This window comes from Pundamilia nyererei, unplaced genomic scaffold (assembly GCF_000239375.1).
Source record: "Pundamilia nyererei isolate P.nyererei 1_Seehausen unplaced genomic scaffold, PunNye1.0 scaffold00434, whole genome shotgun sequence".
NCBI lineage: Eukaryota > Metazoa > Chordata > Actinopteri > Cichliformes > Cichlidae > Pundamilia > Pundamilia nyererei.
This window is the reverse complement of record NW_005187835.1, coordinates 25,934-37,431: the sequence shown is the minus strand read 5'-3', so window position 1 is coordinate 37,431 and position 11,498 is coordinate 25,934. Positions and strand designations below refer to the sequence as shown.

General features: G+C 43.7%; 1 protein-coding gene across 2 annotated transcripts; it reads left to right on the top strand.

Annotated features, from left to right (window-relative positions):
- Nucleotides 1-1,834: 1,834 nt before the first annotated feature.
- LOC102198687 (tRNA selenocysteine 1-associated protein 1) lies at nt 1,835-11,088 on the top strand. 2 transcript variants are annotated; one of them, XM_005753496.2, is made up of 9 exons: nt 1,835-1,979; nt 4,958-5,055; nt 5,118-5,232; nt 5,340-5,389; nt 5,493-5,624; nt 6,852-6,968; nt 7,082-7,280; nt 7,371-7,407; nt 10,822-11,088. In XM_005753496.2, exons 1-9 carry the CDS (start codon nt 1,956-1,958, stop codon nt 10,974-10,976), a joined length of 927 nt encoding a protein of 308 aa, XP_005753553.1. In that variant the 5' UTR covers nt 1,835-1,955; the 3' UTR covers nt 10,977-11,088. The 2 variants fall into 2 exon arrangements, with proteins under 2 accessions (XP_005753553.1, XP_005753554.1); XM_005753497.1 differs by having other exon boundaries at nt 1,836-1,979; nt 5,133-5,232.
- Nucleotides 11,089-11,498: the final 410 nt, after the last annotated feature.

The window sequence follows — 11,498 nt, the reverse complement described above, 5'->3', positions numbered from 1 at the left end:
TGCACAGTAATAGTCACCTGCACACACAGATATCCCCCTAAAATAGCTCAAACTAAAAACAAACTAAGAACTACTTCCAAAAACATTCAGCTTTGATGTTAATGAGTTTTTTGGGTTCATTGAGAACATGGTTGTTGTTCAATAATAAAATTATCCCTCAAAAATACAACTTGCCTAATAATTCTGCACTCCCTGTATAACATGCAGCGTTCTATAGATGGACACATAAAGAAATGAAAAATGACATGTATGTGCCAACTTTCTAAACACTTTGTTACATTTATGATAAAGTAGATTAAACACATTTGTGTCGGCCTTGGCTCATAGTTCTTGTCTTTAAATGAACTTTGTGTGTGTTTCAGGTGCTGCACTCTCAAAGACTGAATGAACCAGCATTGCAGCCATGGGTCACTGTGAGCATCACAGGGAAGGTTGAAGCCACCCACTGCAGCTGTAAGGCCGGAGTCGTGGAGACCTGCACCCATGTCGCTGCTCTTCTGTTTAAAGTAGAAGCAACAGTGTTGATCCGTGGCACAAGGACTGTTACAGATGAACCTGCATACTGGGTTTTGCTGGGTAATGTGACCAAGATACAGCCAGTGGTTGGCTATAAAATAGACTTCTCCTCTTCAGCTGCCCAAAAAAAGGCTCTCGATCAAAACATAAACAGACCATCCATATTGAAAGGTAAAAGGAGCCATCCTCAAAGAAGAAAAATTCCACCTGCTACTGTGGAGGAGTTGGATCAACTGATGGGAAAATATTTCTCCAAGCATAGTTCTGTTCTGAATGACCCATAATGTTGTATTTAGGGGTCTACATTTGTGCCTGAAGTGCACTGCCATATAAGTAATTTGGATTTGCTGAATGTGTACTTACTAAGTACCACTGTTCAAAAGTTGAATAAAGAAATACATGTTTGCCTTTTAAAAAAAATTAAAAGCACTTTGTAGAACATCACATCACTAACAATGTAGAATCCATGTCATGTGTAGTTTACAAATGACAAAATGTTCACATAAAATCACGACAGCATTTAAATAATATCACCCACTATAGCGTTCTGTAATTTACTGTCACTACATAAACAGCACAAGACTTTCAAGAGTATTTAACAAGAGCAAGTTTCTTTTCCCTGGTTTTACTGCCACACTGGGGCACATGTTCACCAAAACGCAGCAAACCTTCACCATCTTATCCAGGAGGGTCCCCTCTTCAGCCTCACATGGAAGAAGTAATCTGATTGGCCTGGTGCTTTGTAGCATGTGGTTTGAAGCAGGGATTTCGGAGTGGCCCCTGTGTAGCGCTGGAACCCAGTCAGGGTGTTTCATCCATTTCATTGGCTGGTTTGCTGCAATAATGAAAAACAATTAGCAACTCTATAAACAGAACATAAATCTACAAAATCACTCAGTAGGATGTTTGTTCTAATTTGCTATGAGCTCAGAGCGCATTGAAAATAACACTAATAGGCTACAAAGAGTGATATGAACTTATTCAGATCTTACCTGAATGAAAATGTCTGGAGCACTAACAGATGTCTGTGGATGGAAGAGAACTGGAGCTCGTCGCACAGCTGCTATCCAGGCGCTTCTTTTGGTAACATCATACACGAGCTGCCTCACGATGCTTCCAGGTGGGGAAAGAATAAAAACAGCCCATTTCCAGCTTATTCCCTTCACGATCGTGCGATCATTACAACCGACAACACAGCAAGTGCGAACCATTGCTGATGCCATCCGTGTGCTTTCGCTCCTTTGTTTGGCCTGCTAAAATGGCGCCTCGGCGGCCACGCCCCCTCCCGTGACATCACGCTCCAAAGCCCTTTTGAGTGACGTAGGACCTATCGGTGGCGCGTGGTCCGCGTTAGGCTAAAGCGTACAGGAAGCTTCGGTGTAGTTTAGCAGTTGGACCGTAAACCGTATTCGTGGTCGGATCTTCACCGCGGCAGCGCCATGAGTACGCTATGGATGGGAAACGTGAGTTGCTTCCAGCTTGTTGTCGCGGTAACTTGTTTGGTCTGACCGTGAGTGTTAGCTAGCTGTAAACGAGCCGCACACGCCAAATGAACGTAACTTGACTTCATGTAATGTTGCGTTGCCGCACAAAACTTTGTACGGAGTTCCTGTAAGACGGTTACTTTGTGTTTAATGTGGCAGTGAGGGGCCAACACCAACCGCGGACAGACCAAAACACGCTTTCTCGTGTAGCATACATTTAGCATACATCCGCGTTCCGCAGCCTCGCCGCGGATGAACCCAGGACACGGTTTTAACCGGTCTTTACCCATAACAGTGACTTTTCCTTATCAGACCTACTGCAACAAACTCCTGCAACTCGCTGGCTGATACCAGTGTTGCACTAAAAGCGATTTCCAGTCTTTGTTGTAAATATCTTGCTGGTAATATGTCAGACAAATCTCTCATGAATGATCTCAAGTCACTTTATATCCTTAATGCAGCTCAAGAGTCTCAATGACAATAAAAATGTTTGTTTTTGTCCGAGATCGATCTGGCCAAGAGGGCAGCAACAAGTACAACAGCTCTATAAAGTGGACTCTGTTGTTAATGATGCTGTGGGTGCAAAACAGCAAATTTCTTTATTTTGTGTTTAACAGTGTCACAGGTCCTGCTGACTACAGTCTATTTATTAATGCAAGCAATTTCAATTCTGTTTTATTTATACAGCACCAATAGGACTGGGCGATATGGACCAAAATTCATATCTCAATATTTTTTAGCTGGATGGCGATAAACAGTATATATCTTGATTATTTTTTAATCCCATAAAGTAAGAACAGAGTTCTTAGTCAAAGCTACTTGTCCCAGATGTCACACAGGCACTTTTATTAACATACAACTGCAGATGTACATGAAAAATTAGTCAAAAATAAATTGTCAACGTTTATTATTTAATAATGCTCCATAAATAAAATGTAAAAAAAAATTTTTTTTCATGTATAACAAAAAGCTCACAATTGTAAACTAAAAAGATGCAGAGCAAAAGTGACAAAGGCAACTTGGCCTTTGGAAGTGGCTTACACTGAAGTAAAGTTTTGCTTCCTTGTCTGTATTCCTGAACAATCATCTGGTACTTTGTGCAAAAAACTAAACATGTAAACAGACTGAACGAAATGAACAAAATTCCATCCTTTGCTCAGTGGGTCTTTGTGCAAATCTCCAATGACAATAACAATATAGCAAGAACACAAACAATTGGCAAGGCCAGCTACTGTACAGCTTCCAGATTTTGTGCCAGGAAAACTAATCTGTCAACAGTATCAGGCTTCAAGGATGCCCTGTGGCAGGTTACCATGTTTCCACTGCAACTAAAAGTCCTTTCAGAAGGGGAGCTGGTAGCTGGCACACAAAGGTATTTCTCGGCCAGGAGGCTCAGTGCTGGGAAGGCAACTTCATGTTCCTTCCACCATTTGAGAGGGTCAGCATCACTCTCTACACAAACTGACAACAGGTAGCTAGAAAATTCATTTTCGATTGCCTCCCTCTTTGTGAAACCAGTGTTGGTGGCTGTGCTGTGCTGGGAGAAGCTTGCCAGTGATCTCTTTTTTTTAGCTGTGTGTCCTACTGCTGCTTCTTCTTGGTCTGCAGACTCAGGCACGGCTGGATCAGGCAGCTCAGACAAACACGTGCCCTGATAGCTGAGCAGAGACTCTGCCTCCAAGATGAGTTTATGTTTTAGTGCATTAATTTTCTCACTAGGGATGTATTTTGCCCTGAACCGTGGATCCACAAAAGAAGCCATGTCCAACAGGTCACTGGTGGATGGATCTGCATATTTATTGTTGAGGTAATCCACAATGCGGGTCTTGATGGATTTACACAGCTCACTATCCTCCTCTCCAGGTGCCAGGAGACTAGTGTTAAACAGGTGTAGCACAGGTCTGACACAGGACAGGGTCACATACTTTTCTCCTGAAAGTGCATCAGTGAAGTCCTGAAGGGTTTGAGAGCTTTCTGAACTGCTTCCAGGACCTCTATGTCCTGCCAAGTAGGGACTAGAGGTGTGGTTTTCATGTGGACAGAGAACTTTAGAAAGTGCTCTTTCCTGCTCCAGAACTCTCTCTATCACGAGAAGCCTTGATCCCCAGCGAGCTGCTGCCTCTGTGAGTAGCTGGTGACTTGGAAGACCCAGCTGTATTTGCACTTCAGCCAGCTCTCTTCTCTTCCTCCAGCTGTAGGAGAAGCTGCTGACGACTTTCTTACACAGAGAAATAACCGGGTAATGCGGGCATCATCCACAGCATGTCCTGTGACACACAAAATACAAACTTTTAAAATCACTTTAATTGTTATGTTAAGAGGCAAATCACTCAAAGGGAAACTAAGATCCATCTCAGTTATATAAGATGTGATATCTTATATAACTGAGATGGATCTTAGTTTCCCTTTGAGCGACACATTTTGCAAATATTGTTGAGTCTTATGCATCACGCATAAGACTCAACAATATTTGCAAAATGTGTCGTGTAATGTATAACCTAGAAATGGTTGTAGTTAGCATATCTTGGTAAAATCACCAGCAAATGATTGGAACGTGTATATTTTTGCATCTTTTCAATCTCACTATGTATTTAAAAATCTAAATCTGGGACCCTGTCCCCCAAATGTTGCAGCAGAACTCGAGACTTGTCAGACCAGGCAGCATATTTCCAATTGTCCAGTTTAGGTGAGCCTGTGCAAACTGTACCCTCAGTTTGATAGGAGTGGCACAGCTGTGATAAGTCGCACTTTAACTAGACCAGCATTACTTTGAGCCCAGATTTGTGACAGATTCATTAGAAAAGGGGGAATTTCACATTGTATTTCTCACTGTGCAGTTCTGTGGACCAAAGGAGATTTATCTTCCCTCTCTTGTTAGAAACATTTAGCTGAAGCCCGACTCGTTCCTAACAGTAATCACTACAGTGATCACGCTAACTGTTTTTGCTGCTCTGCAGCTGGAGACCTACATGGATGAGAAGTTCATCACCAGAGCTTTTTCCACCATGGGCGAGCAGGTGGTTAATGTCAGGATCATCCGCAACAAGATGACAGGGTAAGAGCTGAATTCACATGCAGTCTTATTGTTTGCGGTTATTCTATAATGACGTTAAATAGTGTGTCGTCCCCCAGGGGTGCTCTGGGTTACTGTTTTGTGGAGATGACAGACGAGGCCACAGCCGAGAGGTGTCTCCGCAAAATCAATGGAAAACCTTTACCGGGAGCCAACCCGGTATGGAGAACAGCAGTTGCTAACAACAGCCTTATCTTTTGTTTGTTTGTTTACCATTTCAGAGATTTTATTCATTTGTTGATTGATTGGACTTTATTTTCTCATAGCCCACAAGATTCAAGTTAAACCGAGCGACCTTTGGAAAACAGGAAAGCGGGTGAGTCCAGGTGGACAAGCAGAATTATCCAAGGTGACCGGAACGGTCCTAATGACAGAACCATCACGGAGCGCTGCTCTGACTTTGTCTCTTCTTGTTGTAGGCAGATGTATTCTCTGTTTGTCGGAGATCTCACTCCAGATGTGGATGATGGGATGCTTTATGAGTTTTTTTACAATCGTTACCCTTCCTGTCGTGGTGGAAAAGTGGTACTGGACAGCATGGGCAACTCCAAGTAAGTATTAACATGTCAGAACACATTTGGATCTACAGAATGGCATTGCTGCACTCATCCAGTCATATTTTCACCCTCGCTATACGTGTTGGTGTGGCAGGTCTGTCCTCCCCCGCCACCTGGTCCAACTCACCACCAGGTGGTGATTAGCTGACAACTCAGTCCTCCTCTCACAGAGTGTCCAGAACATCCGGCCGTGAATCTGATGATACAATTACACAATCAGTCATCAGCCTGCGGCCTCGGACGACCTGGTACTGCGATCACTTACGGACACCCTTATGTTCAAACATGGCGTTTGTTATGGACAAACTGACAAACAACACTCCGGTAACATCACTGCTTGAGTTCAGGTCAGCAAGGCCATCCCTCCCAATGGCGCCTCCAGGTCTCACTGTCAGTGCGCACATGAGCGTTGAAGTCCCCCAGTAGGAGAGTCCCCACACAGGGACTCCCAAGAAGGCTGGATACTCTGAACGGTCCTTTGGCGCGTGCAGATGACAGTCAGGACCCGTTCAGGGAGCAAACCCTCTCGTCCACTGAGGAAAACCCCAAGGCAAGTGGATACCAGGATACCCACTGCAGCCCACTGCCTCTCATGGCCCCCGGTATCCCGGGCAGGGTGAACTGTTGCCTTGATGTTGTAGTCGCGGGGGTCTTCTGAAATTGCTCTTTCTCTGGTCCTTCATTCAGGACCAGTCTGCCCCTACAGCAAACACACAATCAGACCCTTTCACCACAATAAGGCAGTGATTCACTGACGGGGACCTACACACATGTTAATTATCGTAAAAGGGACAATTATTGACTGTTGATGAACTTTGAAGCGATGAATTTGACAGACAGTATATGAACATGTTACAGACACTGCTCCGCTCCATAGCTGCGACTATGTTCTGCTACGTGTGCTGCTAACTTCAGTCTAACCCTGATTTTTCTGCAGTATTTTGTGTAACTGTGTATAAAAAGACTTTTTCCACACTGACCATACTGCCTGTGGATTTAACTGGCAGCCAAAATCAACAGCACCACGAATGTATAATTAAGTGTTGGTCTTTATCTGAGCCTATCCAGACTCAAACATGATCCCGGAGTATCCAAACTAAACTGAATCTAGAGCGTTTTCTTATCCTCTGTTTTAAAATGTGGTGTAAACATAAGAAAACTTCTGGTGGTCCTAAGACGAGTTGCTCCCTCGTGAGTTTACACCGCCGTGTTTCTCTGCAGGGGCTGTGGCTTCGTTCAGTTCCCTGATGAGCGGCTGCAGAAGCGGGCGTTAGAGGAGTGTCAGGGAGCTGTGGGGCTGGGTGGCAAGCCTCTGCGATTGAGCCTGGCTGCTAACAAGTGAGTTCTCAGAATCTTACCTCCCTTTGTCAGGACACGGCTGTATTTGTACCTGTAGTACAGCCCCAAGGACCGGCTCAGTTCACGAGTGTTTCTGTGCTTTCCTCTCTAAGCTTAAAGAACAAGCAGCAGCAGTCGGAGCACAAATCATGGCAGTCCACCTCTGGATACAGACAAAACTATGACCAGTACACCCAGTACCAGCAGCAGACCTATCCTGGCTTTTATTCTTCCTGGGGCTATGACCAGACTGGAGGAATGTATGGCTACAACTATCCGCAGTATGATTACTCACAGTATTCTGCTGCACAGGTAACTGCTGTCTCTGTTAAACCAGAGTTGCAGATATCAGTTATTGTTAAACAGATGGAATCATTCTAAACTCTTGTTTGTTTGTTTTAGGAGAGTGAAACCGTTCAGGAGGACGAAGGACTGGAAGGTTAGCATTTAGCCTGGGTGGCAGCTGCTTGCTGTTGCTTGTCATTATTTTCACATGCCAGACTTAAAAAAAATAAGAAAAAGATGAGCAGTAGTTTCCAAAAAGGTTGATCCTGTTCATCTGGCTGCAGCGTTTTCAGTGGGAGAAACATTTCATCATCAAGTGACTTCTTCAGTCTCATCTGACTGCAGGATTCAATTCAATTTTATTTATATAGCGCCAAATCACAGCAAAAGTCGCCTCAAGGCGCTTCATAGATACAGAGAAAAACCCAATAATCATATGACCCCCTATGAGCAGCACTTTGGCGACAGTGGGAAGGAAAAACTCCCTTTTAACAGGAAGAAACCTCCAGCAGAACCAGGCTCAGGGAGGGGCGGGGCCATCCGCTGTGATTGGTTGGGGTGAGAGAAGGAAGACAGGATAAAGACATGCTGTGGAAGAGAGACAGAGGTTAATAACAGATATGATTCAATGCAGAGAGGTCTGTTAATACATAGTGAGTGAAGAAGAAACACCCAGTGCATCATGGGAATCCCCCGGCAGCCTACGTCTATTGCAGCATAACTACGGGACGATTCAGGGTCACCTGGTCCAGCCCTAACTATATGCTTTAACAAAAAGGAAAGTTTGAAGCCTAATCTTGAAAGTAGAGATAGTGTCTGTCTCCTGAATCCAAACTGGAAGCTGGTTCCACAGAAGAGGGGCCTGAAAACTGAAGGCTCTGCCTCCCATTCTACTTTTAAATACTCTAGGAACAACAAGTAGGCCTGCAGAGCAAGAGCGAAGTGCTCTGATAGGGTGATATGGTACTACAAGGTCATTAAGATAAGATGGGGCCTGATTATTTAAGACCTTGTATGTGAGGAGCAGGATTTTGAATTCTGGATTTAACAGGTAGCCAAAACAGGAGAAATCTGCTCTCTCTTTCTAGTCCCTGTCAGGACTCTTGCTGCAGCATTTTGGATCAGCTGAAGGCTTTTCAGTGAGTTTTTTGGACATCCTGATAATAATGAATTACAGTCGTCCAGCCTGGAAGTAATAAATGCATGAACTAGTTTTTCAGCGTCACTCTGAGACAGGATATTTCTAATTTTAGAGATGTTGCACAAATGGAAGAACGCAGTCTTACATATTTGTTTAGGACATGTCCTGGTCAAACATGACTCCAAGGTTCCTCACAGCGTTACTAGAGGCCAAGGTAATGCCATCCAGAGTAAGAATCTGCTTAGATACCATATTCCAACCTTATAAACAGGACATTTATACAATAAGTGAAACTAGCACCACTGACTAACAATGGGCTGGGAGGTCATGACCATTGGTCAATAACCATGAGTCCCATTCACAGAGAGTTGGGGAATGGCTGCAACCCAGCATTGTAAGATGGTGACAGATGCACCCTTAGGCCCCTCCTCCATTCAGAGATGGTCTTTCCCTTTTCACGTAAATGGCCTCCTTGACTCCGCCCTCAAACCAGCGTTCCTCCCTGTCCAGGATGTTACATCCTCCTCATTGAAACAGTCCACTGGCCTGTAGGTGTGCATAGACTGCAGAGTCCTGGCCTGACGAGTAGGGCTGGGCGATATCGAACATTTTCATTGTATCGCGAGTCTCTCCACGTACAATGGTTAAAATGTCTTTATCCTAACCATCGAGTAGGAGTTGCCATGGCAATATTAAACTTTGCACGTGAACGTCTCCCCACACACCAAAGAAACCTTTAAAATCCTTTGTTAAAGGTGTTGACCACAGACGTACTGTGGCAGTATCCTCTGTGCACCTGATGGTTAAAGAACGGCTAAAATAAAACATTCAGATTTTTTCTTTGTATTCAAAGTAGAAAAAAACCATTGAATGGTCGATTTGACTGAGTATAGCAGTGAAATTTTAGGTTTAAATGGTTGAAAATAACATTTGGAGGTTATTTAAACATATGGTGATATGTATATAAAGAAAATATTGTGATATTTGATTTCCCTCATGTCGCTCTGCCCCGCTGACGAGTTAGTTCTTCATTGTTGTAGCCAGAGGTTGTTTGGTTTCCCCGATATATGAATCCTGGCGCTGAACAGCGTACACTATGTTACTCTGTTTGTGTCGGGGTGGACCAGTTTCTGGCGCAGCGTTTTTTGGGGTTTAAAAGTCACAGAGACTGTGTTTAGAGAAAATGTTCCGATACTCCTGGTAGGGCTGTGCGATATGACCAAATCTCATATCCCGATATAAGACATCCGTCGTCCTGATAACGATATAAATCACAAAAATGTAACATTTTCTGTGAATCTCGGGCAGCTCGACTTGCGTGACGTGTTTCCAGCTGTGCGTCATGTAGCTGGAGTCGAGTGTTTTAACCAATACATGAAACGATACATTTTTAGACATAAGTTGTAACGGCCGCCGTTTTCTTTGTATTTATTACACGGCGTGCTGCGGGGAAAAGCCTGCTCTAACGTTTGAGTCTAAGGTTTATTTGGAGCACCTAACGGCTCATTTTTGCTTCTCATCCATAAATAATCTGCATCTTTCACGTGATGCAGATTATTTTGAAAAGTCTCAACAGGATCTTGAGCTTTATTGTGAAAGGTTTATGTGGAAAATAAACAAGCGGACACGCGATGGTTTTACCATTTTGTCCATCTGTAGTGTGGTTATATTAAATATAAGAGAAAGAGAGCTTTAAGAAATGAATGTAGCCACTACAGTGACATCAAAACATGAAAAAATATTGCCGTGAACAGTTTATTTGGCGACACCACGAAACAAACGATAGATGTTTTTATATCGTCATGTGATTATATATCGAACAGCCCTAACTCCTGACACATAAGGGATCACTACGGGTTTGGAGCGTTCTGTAGGCGCCTTCCCTGCTTCGACAAATGCCCAGCTGGGATAACCACATTTACTCGCACGTGCTCGTACTAGCTTCAAGCAGTCGGGGCCAAAGTGGGTTCAAATTTCTCGATGCATGCTCGATCATCTGGGTAAGGCAATTTCAACGGGTTGGTTGTGTTGATCTGGACATTTACAGTGGAAGAAACGTTTCGTCTACTAACAACATCAGACAAGTTTGAATGTCAGTGACCTCAAACTAAAGGTCAGAGGTCACGTTTTGTGAAAGTGTTGTGAATGTGATAACATGACATTGATATCATAGGTGTGTCTCCTAGTAGGCTGAGGGGTAACACTAGCAGTATTCCTACTTATTTATTCGTGTGTATGCAGTTTGGCCCATTGCTGATGTTTTAAACAGATGATGCTGGTGTTGTGGTCTTCAACAGGTCATCCTGCTGCCTTGTGATTTGGCAAAACAAATATTTGCGTTCTTGAGTGGTGGAGGTGTACCTAATAAAGAGGCTTGTGTGTAATTGCAGCGCCTATACCTTCTAAGTGGATGTTTGTGTTTCGCAGATCCAAGTGTGGAGGTGGATGTGGTGGAGGCCAACAGGAAGTTCATGGAGCACAGTGAGGAACTGTACGATGCACTGATAGACTGTCACTGGCAGTCCACAGAGTTACAGCAGGACTATGTGACATCCAGTCTGCCAGAGCCCATCTACTGCTGAACCGGGACATCATGGCCTCTGTGGAGTTCACCTTTCCACCTTTTCCTCCCAGTCCATACGGATTGTGTGTGTGTGGGCTTCTTTTTTATTATTTTTTTTTTTAGATAATAAAATAAGCTAATGGTTTTTATTTGTGTATAATCCTGTTTAAAATTAAACACAACCATTGGTACACAACCTGCCGTATGAGTCACTTTCATGCCTGACTGTGATTGGATTGTTTGTTTCAGACTTTGTAGAGTCAGGGCTGTGTTGGTGTGATTGACATTTCTGTCAGGCCAGAGGTAAAGGAGCAGGTTAAATATCGTTTAGTGCAGGAGTCAACAGGATTCCAGCAGAATAGAAAAGTTGAGTAAACTCTTTGAGTTGGTGGATGATGCTGTGAGAAACTGTGACGGCTCTAATATTATTTCTCCAGTCCTCCTAATAAACATGAAGCCTCTGGCCCATCGGTATGTGTGCCCTGAGAGCCTTTTCCCTGTTTAGGTCAGATTTATTAGACCATCGAACGAGGAAACAAAT